Raw genomic sequence first — 19,282 nt, 5'->3', positions numbered from 1 at the left:
GATAGATGCCATCCTATCATGGACTCCTCATATAGAAATTATTTGTAAGAAGATACAGCAGCGCGTTTACTTTCTTCGTAGACTCAGATCTTTTGGAGCCAGCAGACAGATTATTTTCCTGTTTTTTTTTAAATCAGTTATTCAGAGAGTCATGCTGTGTTGTAGTATGGCCTGGTTCAGCAGTCTATCTGGAAACTTAAAACTAAACTATATAATCAAACCCAAATTTGTGTGAAGATTATTGGCCGACCTGTGGCACACTCCTTTGAAGCAGCTCACAGCAGGAGCATGCTCAGACTTGCTAACAGCATCTCTTCTGACTCCTCGCATGTTTTAAACGGAGAATACCAACTTCTGCCCTCCAACAGGAGATTTAGAGTCCCTCGATTTAAACGCAACAGACTGAAGAATTCTTTTATACATCAGTCTGTTCTGTTGCTAAACCAAACCAGTGTGCTGCCAACTGAGATCTGAATCCAGAGGATATAATGTGATAAGTATGATTATCATGATTGTTTCATGTGTTTTGTACGTCTATGAAAAGTGTCATATGTGTAACTGTATGTTTAATCTGTGTGTTAATCTCTTGAACGGAATTGCCTAAGGATGCAAATTCAGTGTCAACTGACAAAGTTGTATCGTAAAAGTATTACATAATCGAAAAATCACAATATTGACCAGTGATGTTTTCCAAATCAGTAGAGGCTGTGAGTTTCTATCTGGTGGTGTGGAGGATCCCTGTTTTAGTATTCTTAGTATTTAAAGGTTTTTCTTTTGCTGATCTCAAACCTAAACGTCATGACCTTTGACCTTTAAAACACAGACACATAGTTACTGCCGTTTTCCTCTGGAGGACGTAAGAAACCACGTTTTGCACAAAATATTCAACGTGCTTCTGAGCCTCTAACAGAGAGCTGGTGTGTGTGTGTGTGTGTGTGTGTGTGTGTGTGTGTGTGTGAATGTTCACCTGGTAGTTGGGGTTGTCGATCATGGGCGGCTTCCATTTGCCCTTGTAGCTGGGGTTGTCAATCATGGGCCGTTGCCAGGCGCCGCAGCCGGGGGCGGACTCACAGGCGGGGTTCGGGACCTGCGGGGCTTCCCATTCGCCGTCCATGTCCTCGTCCCTGACGGACAGGAAGCAGGCAGAGAAAATAAAATATATATAGAGAATTGAAAATTAGATTTCTGCCTCTCTCTCCCAGTCTTTCCTGTCTCTCTGATTCAACTGTCTAATAAAGGCAAAAAATAGATATCAGCCAATCAGTGTCGTCTGCCTCTGACATGATGGAGGTTTGATGGAGGTTTTAGATTGGTGGATCTAAAAGCAAACGTAACCCTGAACCACCGCTTAGTACATATAAACTACAGTGTGTGTGTGCGTGTGTGTGTGTGCGTGTGTGTGCGTGTGTACCAGTCGTCAGGCTTCACAGCGTCCGGGTCGCCGATGTACTCCGGCTCGTCGTCCAGCCAGCCGTCTGGTTTCACCGCATCTTCATCTGCAATCTGAGCTGGAGCATCCTCATCCCTACACACACACACACACACACACACAGACAAATTCAGCTGCTGGTAGGGAATGAACTCTAACCTTCTCAACATGGCGGGTAAATCCAGTTTAGTGCGAGTCAGCAGTGAGAAAACACCTGCAGCTTTATACAGCTGTGTCATCAGCAGACTGACCTTCATATCTAACATCCCACTACTATGATTGGAGATGTGGTTTGTGTGTCCCACCATGGAGGAGAGGAGAGGGGAGAGGGGAGGGAGGGGAGGAGAGAGGAGAGGAGAGGAGAGGAGAGAGAGGAGAGGAGAGGAGAGGAGAGGAGAGGAGAGGAGAGAGGAGAGGGGAGGGGAGGGGAGGGGAGGGAGGGGAGGGGAGGAGAGGAGAGGAGAGGAGACAAGGAGAGGTGAGAGGAGAGGAGAAGAGAGGAGACAAGGAGAGGAGAGGAGGAGAAGAGAGGAGAGGAGAGGAGAGGAGGAGGTTATAAATTCTAGTCTGTTTAAATGAAGCTCATTAAATTTAAACTCGTTAAGCTGCAGGACGCCATGTTTGTTTATCACTCGTCTTCCTGGTTTTGAGTTTTTCTGACAAAACTCCGGTGATCTTCCTGCCAACATGTGAACACACAGTCCGTTCTCCTGTAGAGTGATGTCATCAAAGCCATTTGAATATGAAGAGGATTATGGATGATTCAAATATAAGCTAAAATGTTATTTATAGCAATAATAAAAAATGTACTTTGTTTCATTATTAGACTAGAATTTATAATCTCCTCCTCTCCTCTCTTTTCTCTCCTCTCCTCCCCTCCTTGTCTCCTCTCCTCTCTCTCCCCTCCCCTCCTTGTCTCTTCTCCTCTCCTCTCCTCTCCTCCCTCGTCTCCTCTCCTCTCTCTCCCTCCCTCCTCTCCTCTCTCCTCCCCTCCTGTCTCCTCTCCTCTCTCCTCCCCTCTCCTTGTCTCCTCCTCTCCTCTCCTCTCCTCTCCTCCCTGGTGGGACACACAAACACACAACCGCTCTCCAACTACAGTAGTGGGATACCAGTCAGTAAAGAACAGGATTGACATATAGAAGATGATTTTGATAAAGCGATGACGTAGTTGCCGTGGTAACGCGGTGCGTACTGACCAGTCGTCGGGCTTGGCGGCGTCGGTGTCCTGGATCTTGGGCCGCTCGTCCAGTCGTCCGGCTTGTGGTCGTCGGGGTCCTCGATCTCGGCGGGGGGGTTCACCGCCGGCGTGACGTCCGTCAGCAGGCTGCCGCTGTTCACCACCGTCTGATCCACCAGAACCTCAAAGCTGCTGTCCGGGTTCAGCACTGCACACACACACACACACACACACACACACACACACACACACACACACACACACACACACAGGCTCTCATTAAAACCCACTTCTCACACACACAAACCCTCAGACCTCCATGTCTGCAGCTCCGCCTCCATCACACCACTACAGTGATCCTCAACCTTCAGGGCTCCTACACATTTTCAAATTAAAAAATTCCATACTTTTTCCAGACCTTGATTTGTTTTAAAGATTTTGTCTGGTGTTCAATATGATTTACGCAGATAGACATCTTGCCCTGCTAACTAGGTCATATCACTGTATAGATGAAGATTGTTCTTCACAGAGACAAAACCTGTGGACTCAAAGTGGCTCTACAACAACATAAAAGCTAGAATTATGTGTGTATCGGACCTGAACCGCAACATTTTCCATACTTTTCCAGACATTTTTTTTCAAATTCCCAAACTATTCAAGACGTTCTAACCCTAACCTGAGATATATTGAATTTAGATTTATCGTCTCATCACTAGCAGTTTCCTCTGTTCTCACCATCAGCTTCTCTCTGTAAAGTTTGATTGTTGAAAGTGTGTGTTGTTACCCAGTGTGTACAGGTGTGTCTTCTTGTGTCTGTGTGTGTGTGTGTGTGTGTGTGTGTGTGTGTGTGTGTGTGTCTGTGTCTGTGTGTGTGTGTGTGTGTGTGTGTGTGTGTGTGTGTGTGTGTGTGTGTGTGTGTGTCTTACCCAGTGTGTACAGGTGTGTCTTCTTGTCGGTGTAGTATGTTCTCAGGTCTGCGTCGGGCTTCTGGCGTGTTTCTCTTCATATTCTCCGGTTTTGGGGTTTTTGTGTCTGAAGATGAAGTGCAGCTTGTAATCTTCTCCACATTTATCCGGTCCGAACATGATGGTGTACGGAGTTTTGTCCACAAACTGGTCCTGCACACACACACAGAGTTCAATTACATCAAACTTAAAAATCTGACTACATTTTGACCAGTTACTACATTATTGGTTGTTATAATATCTAATATGAATATGCAGAGAGTCTGACCAGGTCGAGGTCTGGAGTCTGAGTCAGCAGCTTGACGTAGGCACCGCCACAATCTATACCTGTCTGGAAGTTCACCTCATACCTGGAGAGAGAGAGAGAGAGAGAGAGAGAGAGAGAGAGAGAGGAAGAGGGAGAGAGAGAGAAGAGAGAGAGAGAGAGAGAGAGAGAGAGAGAGAGAGAGAGAGAGAGAGAGAGAGAGAGAGAGAGAGAGAGAGAGAGAGAGAGAGAGAGAGAGAGAGAAGAGAGAGAGACAGGGAGAGAGAGAGAGACAGGGAGAGAGAGAGAGAGAGAGAGAGAGAGAGAGAGAGAGAGAGAGAGACGGGGGGGGCAGAGAGAGAGAGACAGGGAGGGGGGAGATAGAGAGGGAGAGAGAGAGAGAGGGGAGGGGGAGAGAGAGAGAGAGTCAATGATGGAAAAAAGGAGATGCAGATCATCTGTCGTTACATAAATTGCATAAAGTGCATTGATTAATTGATTGATTTGATATTATAAAGCCTTTACAGTCTTATCACTAATCTGCTCAGCAGCTGTGTCTCCATCATGGAGGAACATTGTAGAATTGTCTGTTAGTTAATAAAGTGTAAATCTGTACTGGAGACAGATCAATATTACTGATTTCCATCAAGTAAAGTGGCTTCCTGAATGAAAAACAAATGAAATGGAAACTTCTACATGTTAGAAACACGTATGTTATTTCTGGAGGTTGGAGGACTGACATGTTACAGAAATGTCAGAAAGCCTAAATCCAGTTAGAGTCTCGTACAAAGAGACTGAAGGATGATCAGTCAGATAGTGTCGGGCCTCTGGCTCTATTTATCTGACAAAACACATTTGTCAATTCAATTCAAGTCAAATAATAATGAAAGCTCCGGGCGACTGTAAGAGCTCATATGTGATATTGGGGGAATTTGATCAAATGATCCTGTTTTGTTTCAGCTTTTCTAATTTGATTCTTCACAGAAAATACTGGGATGGAAACCGATCTGACAGGATAAAAGCAAACATGAAGAGATTTTCTGCTTCTATAAGAAAGTTTCAGAGTGAGATATCTTCCTGGTGGTCTGTCCCTCAACGAGTGAATTTGTAGGGAGATGATTGTTATTCAAGTGTGTGTGTGTGTGTGTGTGTGTGTGTGTGTGTGTGTGTGTGTGTGTGTGTGTGTGTGTGTGTGTGTGTGTGTGTGTGTGTGTGTGTGTGTGTGTGTGTGTGTGTGTCTTACTGGACGATGAGGGGCTTGGTGTCGAAGATGAAGGGTCGGAGCAGCTGGGCGGAGATGGCGTGATGTTTGGCTCGAGACTTCAGAACCAAACCTTTATCTCCTGGGAGCTTACTGTCTGTCATCTCCTCCACCGCCCATTTACCTGTCAACAACAACAACAACAACCTGTCAACAACAACAACCTACCCAACATCTACATGCTGTAGATCTCCACGTTCTGATCTGTACGTACCGTCATACTTGGCGATGTCCTCGTCGGCGTCTTCCTTCTTGGCCTTGGACAGCACCCAGCTGGAACAACACACTTCAGTTAGGAAAACATCTGATTACAGCAGAGGCTCCTGAACACACCAGGGGCTCCTGAACACACCAGAGGCTCCTGAACACACCAGGGGCTCCTGAACACACCAGGGGCTCCTGAACACACCAGAGGCTCCTGAACACACCAGAGGCTCCTGAACACACCAGGGCTCCTGAACACACCAGGGGCTCCTGAACACACCAGGCTCTCAAGACAGATCCCATGTACTAGAGGTTCCTGGAAGAACCATCAGGGAATGAAGGCGTTCTTCAAGGAACCTTCTGGGGTTCCCTGGGGTTGGTAAAGGACTAAAGGACTGTGAGGAACCTAAGGGGTGTAGAGTTTTGGTTCTGGTTTTGGTAAATCTGGACAGCAGGTCTGTGGTTTGGACTGAGAATCACCAAAACATTCAGCTGAACTCACAGAGAACAGAAACACTTCCCAATTTTAGAAGTTTAACACTAAAGATGAATATTCCTTCATATGAGCACAGCAGCTCAGACTGTTCGTTACTGAATTAGACGAGTTTGATCCTGCAATGATGACTTGATACCGAATTTAAAAAAAAACAATAAAACTCACTGGTGAATATATTGAGTAATTAGCCAATGAAGTACACTAGAGGCTGTAATTTCTTCATGAAATAAAGTGGGTGATAAAGCTAGATGATTTCCACTGTATTTACATTTTGCTCACTGTTAAATTAACTAGAATTTATAACCTCCTCTCCTCTCCATGTCTCCTCTCCTCCTCTCTCCTCTCCCCTCTCTTCTCCTCTCTCCTCCTCTCCATGTCTCCTCTCCTCCTCTCCCCTCTCTTCTCCTCTCTCCTCCTCCATGGTGGAACAGACAGACTGCTCTCCAGTTATAGTAGTGGGATGTGAGGGAAAATGTTCAGTTGGTCATTTCCATAACAGTGAGATCAGGGTTGGTTTCTTCTCTCAGGTGCAATTCAAAATGTAAAATGCCTCGAATCAAATATGAAAATGAGATGTAATCTGGTGATGTGAGACAGTTATTATTCTCAACCAGGATCACACTGTATAAACTAACAGCCGGTCTCCAGCTACACAAACTGTAGGAATTTCATCTGTTCCTTTCCTTCTGAAGACCTGGAAATGATCAAATCTATTTCCTGTTCTTTCCCAGAGTGTCCGACCCTGCGCCGGTGCAACGTGTGCTCACCTGTCTAGTGTCCCCCGGTCAAAAGACTCAGCGAAGAAATGTTCCCCCATCGGCTCTGGAGCCTTGTAGGTCACCTGGACAGGAAGAGGAAGTGACAGACTCAAGTCAGCTGGGTTTACTGAGGCGTGACCGAGTCAACTTTGCTCGAGTCCCAAGTCAGTCTCAAGTCTAGAGGCACAAGTCTCAAGTCTAAATGTAGATTACCAAGTGAAGTCCAAGTCATTAATGTCAAGTCTCAAGTCTAAATGTAGAACAGCAAGTCAAGTCAGAGCAAATCAAGAGTCCAGTATCAATTTAATATCTTAAAGAAAACTAAATATCTAGGACTTTTCAATGCAATATGGTTTTAATAGGATAAAAACTTGGTAAGAGCATCATGAGTTTGATTTCTATAATCAGTTTCAACTTCAATAAATTCAATCATTCCATACAAATTCAGAAAACAGAATTTAAATTCAGTCGTCTGCTGGAACAAATCTCATCACTTTCAATCTAAGTCATTTACACAAACACAAGATCTCAAGTCAAGACTTTAGAAACCTTTTCAAGTCATCAGAGTACAAGTCAGAGTCAAGTCCCAAGTCACCAGAACCCAAGTCAAGTCAAGTCTCAAGCAGTTAAAACTGTGACTCGAGTCCAAGTCGTGTGACTCGAGTCTCCACCTCTGCTGTGTCGTCTGTAGGAACTTAAGAGTCACAGACGGCACAAAATGAACCTCTAAAACCGTTTCAACTAATTTCAAGTAATCTGACCAGAAAAAAACTCGGTCTAACCGTGCCGATAATTCCCATCATGCACGGCTGCTACAGATGCTTGAAAGGTTTCTATGCCGATTCTTCTAACCACGGAGTGAGTTAGAGATGTTTTTTATTCTCATGTTCGCTGCTGCAGAGGAAACCTCTCAGTCAGTTCATGTGCTGAGTGAAAGCCATAAAAACAAGTGTAAGTGTGTTATTAAGGACTTGAGCGCTGCCACAACACTGTTACACCTGTAATTAGAGTAAAGTCTCAGGTTTCTGACTAGTTATTATATCTAGAACAACATGCAGCCAGAACAACAGAAACAGCAAGTCAACTTTCCTTTTCTTCTTTCTCACTGCTGCTGTTTCTTCTGTTTCTTTCTGTCTGTTGCACTTTGTAATTTCGATTTTTTAAAGCTCTACAGAAATTAAGTTTACCAGTAAGTACTATCACCGATATACGCAGAACACAGTAGATGTGACAGTGAAGCACATCACCTACAGGACAGTGAGTCTGAACATTTTTAGCTCCAGAACCCAAAACAAAGCAACACCCACAGCGCTGACCTCTGACCCCAAATCATGACTTCAATTTTCTCTTTTCAGGATATTTTACCGATTCATTCATGGAACACAGAGGCTGCAAATATTCACGACTTCACAAGAAAAATCAGACTTTTATCAGAGCACTTTGTTTTCTCTGTATTTATTGTGTGTGTTTATTTTACATGTTTATTTTTTTGTGCCTGTATTTTTTATCCTGTTTTTTTTTTACCCCTCTTTGTGCGTTTCTTCATATTATTTTATATCTCTTATGTTTGTCATTTCATCATTCAATGAAAACAGTGAAGTGAACGTTCAGACGATCTGCAGGTTTCAGAAAACCAGATTTAAGACTTTTTGATGCTGCCTGGAATTGAATTTCTCTCTTGAGAATGAGACCCCGTGTCTCAATGAGCTTTACCTGTCTAAATAAAGGTTTAATAAAAAGAAAAAAAGGACAGCAGGTAATTTATAGTTAAGAGACATGAAGTCCAGCTGTGTTTAGTAAAGCAGACAGGCTGCTAACCTGTTCTGGATTCATCTAACAAACCTCTAATCAAGACAATTTAATACTTTTTAAGTCGTTAAATTCAGTTAGTGGGGATGAATGTTTGCTGACAGCGTTCAGTGTTTAGTGTTTAGCTGTGTGTGACGGAGTGTGTTGAGTGTGTTGAGTTATGTGCAGGTCAGTGGATCAGTGGATCAGTGGATCAGTGGGTCGACTCCCTGATCCAGCTGGTTAATCAGTAACAGCAGGCAGAGCGGGACGGCGTCCAAAAACCTCCTGGACTGTGATCACATGGAAAACAACTGTGATCACATCCAGGCAGCAGGTACCTGACAGGATGACTGTGCACTTTAACACTTCTCCACAGGTCAACACACATCCTCTCCATCCTGTACATCTGTCTATGAAGATGCTTTACCTATATTTATTGCAATATTTTCCCTATGTTCAGCAATTACTTGTTTGATGATCTTCTATACTCCCTATACGTCTCATTCCTATCAATATCTCTTCCTCTGCTGCAGCAAAGACTCCGTTTCCCCACTGGGATCAATTAAGTCAAGTGTTAATGTGTATTTATGTATTTCTATTGATCCTCAGGGTGTTTCTGCCTGCTGTGGCCCAGGAGAAAGCTGCAACTTTATATTGGGATGTGAGTCTTTTATTTTTTTAAAGGAGCAGTCAGTGATGTGACCAGGAGGCAGATCTGACACGGCTTACGGTGGCCTGGGAGGGACAGAAATAATAAAGTCACATTTTCCCAGTGTTGAGCAGTAAGCTAGCTGATTATTTAATGTCTAGTGAAGAGATAATAAACTGCATCAGCATGAAGAAAACTAGAATAATGAAACTGATCTGTCCTGCTGTTTTGGCTTGAGAACAAGTTTTTTTTTTTGCCTTCGTAGCTGAAATGTACAGCGTGTGTGTGTGTGTGTGTGTGTGTGTGTGTGTGTGTGTGTGTGTGTGTGTGTGTGTGTGTGTGTGGGGGGGGGGGGGGGGGGGGGGGTGTATTGGGAGTGTCTTGAAATTCAACAGAGGGCAGTTTTGTTCCTAAACAGCGTACGGGCCGAAAGTGAGTTTTGAAAGCCAGAAATCTCAACAGCTGACAAGTAATCTTTGATCATTGGTACTGATCAATAACTTAAAATCAGATATTGTGGTTGTTCTGTGCCATGGGGCTTTAAAGGGGCCCTTTAATGAATCGTTTGCACTGCGGTAAATCCAAAACATTTAGCACATTTTTACTTTATTACAAATTACTTTATTGGTCAAATATAGAATAAAATGGAAACTAATCATCTGTCTGAGACATTTTCTATCATCTTCTGTTTTTATATTCTATTCATAGTCTCATGATGTCACACGCATTTACTACCAATACACACAGCTCATTGGCTGTGGCTGTTATTTGTCATTTGTTATAATCACCTGTTAATTGATTGCAATCACCTGTTATTTAATTGATTATAATCACCCGTTATTTTCTTGTCAAGATGGAACAGAATACTCGAGTCTCTGTCAGTCATAAAACCGACCAATCGTCTGCTTCCTCCAGACTTACTTTAGGCGTGGGCGGAGCTTTAGGAGCGGGCGGAGCCTCGTCGGCCTGCGCCTCCCCGTCCAGCTCCTCCTCCTCCTCGTCGACTCCGGCCACGCCCAGGTCCAGCTCGTCCTCCACGTCCAGATCGTCCCCCAGGACGTCCTCAACCAGGTCCTCAGCCTGAGCCCGGGCCACAGGGGCCAGACTGAGGCAGAGGAGGCCGACGGCAAGAAGAACACACAACCTGACCTTCTGATCCATTATCTGAGAGAGAGGAGAGGAGGAGGAGGAGACAAGGAAGAGGAGAGAAGAAGGAAAAGGAGGAGAAGGAGAAGAGAGGAGGGGGAGGAGAGAGGAGAAAGAAGAGGAAGAGTAAGAGGAGGGGGGAGCAGAGAGGAGAGGGGAGGAGAAGACGAGGAGAGCAGAGGAGAGGAGGAGAAGGAGGAGGGGGAGAAGGAGAAGAGAGGAGGGGGAGGAGAGAGGAGAAAGAAGAGGAAGAGTAGGAGGAGGGGGGAGGAGAAGACAAGGAGGAGGAGAGAAGAAGTAGGAGGAGGAGGAGGGAAGAAGAAGAGGAGGGGGAGGAGAGAGGTGAAAGAAGAGGAAGAGTAGGAGGGGGAGGAGAGGAGAGGAGAGATTTACAATGTTTGAAACCAACTCCTGATATTTCTTAGGCTCTACATGTTCAGAATGTTGAATTTCTCAGACAGACTGCTGTCGGCCATATTGTGTCAGTCCAGAGTCACACCGCATCGCCAGGTCGTTAACCGGCGTTTCCCTGGCACCCGTCGCCATGGTAACCACGAGCGCCCCCGAGACACGCAGCCTCGGCCCCTTTAACCTTAATGAGATTACACCCCACAGGATTACTGCTGCCTGCACCCCCAACACCACACACACACAGACAGACAATGTACTCGGCACATAAACACTGAAGTCTATGGAGACTGTAGGTTACTCATTACACAAAACACACACACACACACACACAGCCTGGGGTGCTGGTTGATAAAGCCGGTGAAGAGACAAACCCGACTAGAATCTCTCTTTACTTAAAGCAGTAAAGGAATAATTAGCCTCGACTCGTTTAACAGAAGACAGTAAAAAAGCAGAAAATAAATTGATGAGTAAATAAAGCAGCAGCTCAGCTCATGTTAACCTGCTGCTCATATCACACACACAGCAGACTGCTGAGCTAATGAGCTTAACCTACAAGGGATTAGCATGCCTGGCTAGCGCAACAGGCTAACACAGAGTAATGATGACCAGCGCTAACTGTTAGCTTAGCATTAAACTGCCCGACCAGAGCCATGTGGCGGGTCATTAGCCGCAGACCCACAACAAGGAGAGAGTCCAGAAGAGCCTGAGGGTGTTTGTGATTTTATATTTCTGGTTAAACACACAGTATGTAATTTCTGCCTCTCGGCTCTCTCAGTCAAAACAATAACAAAAGACGTAGTTTGATGATGTTGTGAAGCAGCGTGGGATCATGGGAGTTTTTTTACAGGGACAGCTTCGGCGACAGAACGCAGCAAACGGGAATGAATCATCTGATCCATCACAGTGAGAGATAAAAACAACAGAATGAAAAAAACTACAGAGCGGCTAGAGCGGCTAGCTAGCTAGCTGGACGACTTCCTTTCTCACTCTCTGACGGATCATCTGGTGTTTCCCGTGTTTCCCCGGAAGTTAAGGGGTAAAGGGGATATGACATCATGACAGGAAGTTAGGGGGTAAAGGGGATATGACATCATGACAGGAAGTTAGGGGGTAAAGGGGATATGACGCCATGACAGGAAGTTAGGGGGTAAAAGGGATATGACGCCATGACAGGAAGTTAGGGGGTAAAGGGGATATGACGCCATGACAGGAAGTTAGGGGGTAAAGGGGATATGACGTCATGACAGGAAGTTAGGGGGGTAAAGGGGATATGACGCCATGACAGGAAGTTAAGGGGTAAAGGGGATATGACGCCATGACAGGAAGTTAGGGGGTAAAGGGGATATGACGCCATGACAGGAAGTTAGGGGGTAAAGGGGATATGACATCATGACAGGGGACCAAATGAAATGCACCATTACCTTGAAGAAAATTACAGATTTCTCTGGGTTTGAACATTGTTGGAAACATTTGGGATAATGTAAGAACACAACTCAACAAAATATATAACATAGGTCTAGTCGTTTTTAGATATTTTAATGCGGAAATGTTACATATTACTTATTACTTTAGAGACGAGAGAGGAACAAGCTCTAATGTTTTCCATGAAGAGAGTCTTCCTTTGAACTGACTGGATATTTTGTATTTTTATTTGAACGCTCATGAAATGTTTTCCCATTTCAATCCATCACTTCCTGTGTGTGTGTGAAGACTTCCTGCCCACATGAGCTCACTGGAGCAGAACCAGGAAGTTTCACGCTTCGCTGATGAGACTGAAAATAAGGAAAGAAGTTTCTCTAATCCAGAGTGTCGGACAGCGAGTTAGCGGGCAGGTTTCACCTCAGCAGGATACATGGCTGTGACGGACGCAATGGCTGCTGGGAAATCAAACCCGTCTGCCACCCAGGAGACACACAGTCCAAACCGAGACATCGCAGCTAACTGAAGCTAAAACCAGGACTACAACCACACCAACATGTCTGCCTCCACAACCAACTGAAAGAAGACAAATGAACCTGCTTCCTGATTTCAGTTTCCTTCCTGTGAGTGAGGTGAGGAAACAATCCTGTGGTCAACGGGCCCTGATCAGTGATCAATACATCTCCAATACACTGATGCCTACAGCGCACATCCAGAGACCGTTTTCTGTAGACCTGGTTTTCCCTTATCTGGTAATGCGATGGCGGTGTGTGTGTGTGTGTGTGTGGCAGGTGAAGGTAAGATGCCTTTACAGTTTATTTTCATGACTTTTTGCTGAGCCGTGCTTTTTACATATTTACTGTGTTGTTTGTCTTGTTTGCCGGTTGCGTATTTAGCAATTGGCAATGTGTGATCATGGTTAACGGGACATGCACTTGCATTTGGCATTGCGTAATGGTGAAAGCATATGGCAATTTGGCAATAAGGTCAGGGACGAAGTAAAGTTCAAATTTTTATAGTAGATGATCCTATTTTTCTATTTTGCATGGTAACGTTGTGTGTGTGTTTGAGAGAGATAGCGTTATGCACATGAGTCTATTGACGGGACTTATTTTATTTGGAATATAATGTATAAGCAAAAGTAGCCTACTTTTCAATAAAAAATATTATAAATCTACATGCCTTGATGATGTCATTCTTTATACAGCCTGCCTATCAATTGTTTTTAAGCTCAATAAACACAGATAATATTTGACCAGAATTTCTCCCATTTGAGACATTGAAATCTTCCAGGACACGTCGTGGACCGGAAACCCTGCTGCAGACCTCCAGCACAACACCAGGAAACCCAGTATGACGGCAGCAGAGCTCCAGTACAGCCCCGGTATCCCAGCAGCCTCTCTGCTCTGGAGGAAATCAGGCCAGTTAATCTTCAATTGGCAGATCGTCTCTATAAGCCTGAGGACAGCTGCTGCTTCCTGAGGCTGATCCGAGGCGTGGTCTACCCCCCCCCCCCCCATACTCCACAATACCCTCCCCCACCTCCTCCCTCCTCACCAGTTTCATTTCTCTATCTTCTAGTTTTCTGTATTTCATCGTTCTCTCTGTATCCACTCGGCTCTTTACTTGCCACATTAATTTTTTCTTCACTTCTTTCCTTCCAAGCTGAGATGTTCTTTTTTTTGTTTTAGCAGAAACCCCTTGGTGCTATTTTTTTTATTTTTATCTCACCTGCACTAATTGCCAATTTTCCTTTATCTTTCCATACATTATTTGAATTTTATCACTGTATTTTCACACTTTGCTTTATGTTGTTTTATCACTGTGTGCAAACACATTAGTGAAAATTATTTGCATTGTACTTTTTAAAAACCACTGTGCATTAACAGCCAGAATATCAAAAACTCTTAAAATAATTCAAAAACAAGAAGGAACCTCGAGGCAAAACTCCTTCACCACCGGACAGAACAAGACAAATCAGACCTCCCGCTCCATCTGCTCTCCACTCCCATCATGCATCAGTGGGTCACATGTATTCAACTGAGGTGTGTAACAGGCATGAACTGATAGGGGGGGGGGGGGGGGGGGCACTTGTCAATCATTACCAGTCAATACATTTCCATTCTAGTTAGCTGACTCTGATCCAGAGACTCACTGAGCTCAGCAGCAGAATCTGCTTCAGTTCCTCCACCACCAACACTACAAGCAGCCAACTGTAAGGAGGTCAAAGGTCACAGCACCCTGACAATAGATGTTATAACATCTAATATTCCTGTGATCTGGAATAACCATCACCTCTTGGTCTGATGCAGCAAGATAACTGTTGAAACTCACTCCAGTGTTTCCCATACGGAGTTAATATTCATCTTTGTTTTAGATTCATTTCAGTCGGGCTGGGCGATATGGCTGAAATCAATATCATGATAATCATAAGGATTTTTCTCGATATCAATATATATCACGATATGGTTCACGTATGCAAAATCACGTTAAATAATCAAATCAATGTTCATCTCATTGAACCGAATGGTGATGTTAGGTGTGATCTCAAACAAAACTGAAATTTTCAAATAATATTCCTACCATACCTCATTTCATGAGAGTTTAAGTAAAATTTGCTTGTCATCATCAATTCAGACAGCAGAAATGTGTGTCACCATATCAAAATATCTTCATATCATCATAGGGCTGGGCAATATATCAATATTATAGTGATATAGTGATATGAGACTAGATATCGTCTTAGATTTGGCATAAGTGTCTTTTCCTGGTTTTAAAGGCTGCATTACAGTAAAGTGATGTCATTTTCTGAACTGACCAGACTGTTCTAGCTGTTCTATTATTTGCCTTTACCCACTTAGTCATTATATCCACATTACTGATGATTATTTATCAAAAATCTCATTGTGGAAATATTTTGTGAAAGCACCAATAGTCATCCCTACAGTACTGTCGCAATACCGATATCGAAGTATTTGGTTAAAAATATTGTGATATTTGATTTTGTCGATATCGCCCAGCCCTACTTACAACTGAACATTTAGCCACTTCGTAGAAAATACCGAGATATATATCGTGTATCGCCATTCAGCCTAAAAATACCGAGATATGATTTTTGGTCCATATCGCCCAGCCCTATATCATCATATGATTCCACTGAAAGACGATAAACGATAATATTGAATTATCACCCAGCCCTAAATTTCAGTGAGTTAACGCATGAAGCCGCTGTTCTCACCGATGTGGTTTTCAAACAATCAAGATTTAATGCCGCCAAGTGCTGAAAGCCTGTTAGTGAACTACAAAGACCATAATGCATTGCACACATGACGCAGCACATCTGTGCTCCTGTGAGCGTCGGAGAGTCTGAAGCGAAGCCTCAAGAACCAGATGGAGGAACAGGTCAGATAATGTTCAATGTTGCAACGCAATTAGCTTAAAGAAGACAGAGAGGCTTTCCTGCCTGAAGAACATGATACTGGGCTCACTGTGAGAAACGTCAATAACACGTCATCAATAACTATCAGAACCCCCCACCTTCATGACTGAAGAGGATGTAATCAATCAGATCAATAAAGGATCACAGCTTTCAGCCGGTCAAATAGTTTTGATATTAAATGAGGTTTTGAATGGGATCGTTTTGATTAAACCATGATTTATTTGGTTAAAGTAAAAAACAAAAAATGTACACGAGTTTAAAATTTGAATTCTTTTAGTTGGGAAAACTAATGGCAAAAATTACACAATAGTAAAGAAAATTGCCTATTGAGTTACATCATAAGCCTTTACTGAACACAGGTACTGGACAAAAAGCCATTTTCAATTCAAGGAACCGGTACAGAAATGATTCAAACAATACTGACGCCGAGACAAATCTGCAGACACCAACTTCTTCAATGACATTTTCGATTAAACACACACACACATAGACTAGCCTCCCTGTGTGTGTGTGTGTGTGTGTGTGTGTGTGTGTGTGTGTGTGTTTAAGGAAACTGTAAGGACCAAATGTCCCACAGCTTCCCTCTGAAGCCTCCACTGTCTCCTCCAATCTGTCTCACAATGGGTTCAAGGATATGAAGGGCTAAAAATAGACTCTAATAGAGTCTAATAGACTTCTACTGCATGTCAGTGGATTTAAATGGAGGGGGAGGGGGGGAGGGGGGTGGGGGTCTTTACAGTGTGAGGAGGTCAGTTAGTATGGAGAGACTCAGTTCAAGTCAATGTGAGACTGACTGATATCTGCTCTGATATCGTCTTTATCGTCTTATCTGATGATATGATGCAGTCTGATTGATTACAGATTGATTGTAGAATTGATCAATACTGCACTGGCTGTCTGTGAGAAGCCCTCAACCTGAACTGATTCTAATGAGACATTTTGATTAGATTGACAAATATGTATGATTATGATTTATCATTATCATTATTATTATTCTGGTTTCAGTGGAGAGTTTTAGTGTCCCATGATGCTCTACATCAGGAGGCTTTTCAGGGGAATTCAGGGGGAAACACTGAATACTTGGGGAGTTTTGGGAAATTTCCGATAACCAACGGTCAAATTTAACTGGAAATACTAAATATCTCCACAGCATGTTGCCTAGAAGCAGCTTCAGTCCAGACACAGTGGTATGTGTCTCCTAAAGTCCGCATCAGACCACAGAGAGGCCGGTTAGTGTTTAAACTGCTAAACAGTGACCGGCTGCTTCCTGACCAGTGAGGAATAAAACACTGGATGACTGGGTTTGTTTCTTCACTGTGAATGTGTCACGAAACTCCATCAGCTCGTCTCTCACTGGGACAGGTCAGAGACGACCCCCCCCACCCCCCCACCCCCCCACCCCGGAGCAGCAGGTCAAACCGGTTCGGCTGCTGCAGGACCGGATCCAGATCGACCTGACAGGACGAACCGGTCTGGAGTTAACGGCTCTCTAGAGCTTAATCTGCAGCTCAGTGTTGGGAAACATCAGGCTGGCGGACCCTCAGAAAAGACGAGGGCTGGGTGATACGGTTGGAATCAATTTCACGATAATCATAAGGGTTTTTCCTCTATATCAATATATATCACGATATGGTTCATGTATGCAAAATCACGTTAAATAACCAAATTAATGTTCATCTCATTGAACCGAATGGTGATGTTAGATGTGATGTCAAAACAGAAATATTCAAATAATATTCCTACCATACCTCATTTTATCAGAGTTTTTAAGTAAAATTTGCTTGTCATCATCAATTCAGACAGCAGAAATGTGTCACGATATCAAAATATCTTCATGTCATCACCATATGATCCCACTGAAGGACCATAAACCATGATATTGAATTATCGCCCAGCCCTATCACCATATGATCCCACTGAAGGACCATAAACCATAATATTGAATTAGCGCCCGGCCCTAACTCCAACCAGATGTAATGGTCGGTCAGCAGGTGGAGAGCCACCATCTTCCCTTCTCTTTAACATTATCTCATTACTCTTGCAGCAGAACTTAATGTTCAAACTGACTTATAAAAAGGAGGTTTTATGTCGATCTAGATCCGGACAGACAGGACGAACAGGCTGAAACCTGTCAGCTGTGTTTAGCCTACAGAATATTCCAGATCCAGCTGACAGCGTTTCACCCAGTTAGACTGAAGGTTAACAAGCCAACTGACACACATGGACCGTCTGACCCTGATAAAGCCCATCCGTCTGTTTTTGATGCGAGCTGAGTCAACTACAGTAAATAAACACATAGTAAATACAGTAAATCCAGGCTTTCCTCTGCCCTGCTCAGCCTTTCAGTTCACATGTCTTCTCTGTTCCTCGGGTTATAAACAGGGAACCGAGACATAAACTCACTACTACACACATGGGCGTCAGCTATCTTACCAAGCATCCCACTGACAACTTCTACATTTAATAACCGTTTAAAACACAGAGACAAACAGGCTAAAACGAAACTACACAGTTTAACACTGAGATCCAGCAGACGAATAGTCTCCTGGGGTAAATGAGACAAATACAGGGTTATCTTGTACATGTGGACTTCTCTGGTGTATGTTTTTTATATTTACACTTGTTTATGCATTATTTAAATGTGTAATAATGTATTTATTTCTTGGTCTAAAGGCTCTTGGATTGAATGAGAGCTGAAGCCGCGCCGCGGTGTTGAAACGCCGTCTGCAGCTCAGTGGGATCAGCCTGGCTAACGTTAGCTTAACTAGCTAAATTAACTAGCTGTTTTCTCAGCTGAGTCACGTCAGTTCGCGTTTTATTCAACACAGCTCATGTAAAGCCCGACAGTCTCATTTAGAAAGACTCAATTTGGCCGTGAATTAAACGTTGGTAAAGGCCAACACTGCAACAGGCTAGCCGAGGCTGCTAACTAGCTAGCTTAGTGTTAATTAGCCGCCGTTAGCCACTCAGTGCAGCGCTAACAGCACGCGGGGGAGAGCAGCTTCACCTGGACCGATAAACTCTGCTGTGATCTACACACTGCGCGTGCACACAGGAGGAAAACAGCTGTATCTGTCAGCAAAAATGAAATTTAAAGCGTGAATCTCAGTAAGAAGTGACATTTATCCGTCATTACTCACCTCCGGCTCTCCGATGTGACCGCCTGGAACTACAGAGGGGATCACGTGGGGGTTTTGGGAGCAGCGCCCGCCTTCCTCTGCCGCTGATTGGTCAGCAGCGACGGAATTTTTACGTTTCCTGTCAACTGTCAAGATCTTATTGGACACGTCGGGTGTCCATCAAACTAAACGGCTTCCACGCCTCCAAGCTGAAACTCGTGGACGGCGGTGATTGGTCCAGCTGTAAGAGGAAGTGTCTGCTGATTGGCTGTAGTAAGACGGATGAAATGCCTGCTGGATGAGATTAATATTAGCAGTTTAGATAAGACATTATACTAAATATAAGACGAATTATAAGAACAATTAAGATTAATTTTATAAAAGATCATTGACGACAGAGAGAAGATTTAAAGGTGTCACTGTGATCCGTTGCTCCAAATTGTGTTACTTAATTAGATTTTTTCTTGTTTTGTATATTAATTTATTTAAAATATCTCAGTTGATACTCTGTGATTTATTGTTTAGTTGTGGAAAATAACTGTGAAATTATTATATATGTGAGTTGAATGTTAAAAGTGAGTGCTTTATTTCTCAGTAACATTGCAATGGTGAAAAAAGCTCTGCAGTCATGAAATCATGAAGCAATCATATTCCTCCTGCTACTTTTTGGTCATGGTTTGTGTATACGGGTATCTGGGTATGTTTATGTATATATATATGGGTATGTATCTGTGTATATAAATTACGTTAGCATTAGCGTGTTTATGATGTAGG

The 19,282-nt window shown here is 43.6% G+C and overlaps 1 protein-coding gene across 1 annotated transcript; it reads right to left on the bottom strand.

Annotated features, from left to right (window-relative positions):
* Window positions 1-967: 967 nt before the first annotated feature.
* On the bottom strand, window positions 968-18,563 carry LOC139666408 (calnexin-like; the record flags this gene model as incomplete). Its single annotated transcript, XM_071545612.1, is given in 12 exon segments — window positions 968-1,124; window positions 1,412-1,525; window positions 2,626-2,674; window positions 2,677-2,814; window positions 3,533-3,595; window positions 3,598-3,724; window positions 3,840-3,921; window positions 5,059-5,200; window positions 5,291-5,349; window positions 6,544-6,617; window positions 9,896-10,138; window positions 18,530-18,563. Coding segments are annotated over 11 exon segments (1,245 nt in total), but the record flags the coding sequence as incomplete, so codon positions are not given.
* Window positions 18,564-19,282: the final 719 nt, after the last annotated feature.

This window comes from Centroberyx affinis, unplaced genomic scaffold (assembly GCF_046629955.1).
Source record: "Centroberyx affinis isolate AG114_WGS23_722 - 3 ecotype Tasmania unplaced genomic scaffold, CSIRO-AGI_Caff_v1 ptg004987l_1, whole genome shotgun sequence".
NCBI lineage: Eukaryota > Metazoa > Chordata > Actinopteri > Beryciformes > Berycidae > Centroberyx > Centroberyx affinis.
The sequence above is the reverse complement of the archived record's forward strand: the minus strand, read 5'-3'. Positions and strand labels throughout refer to the sequence as shown.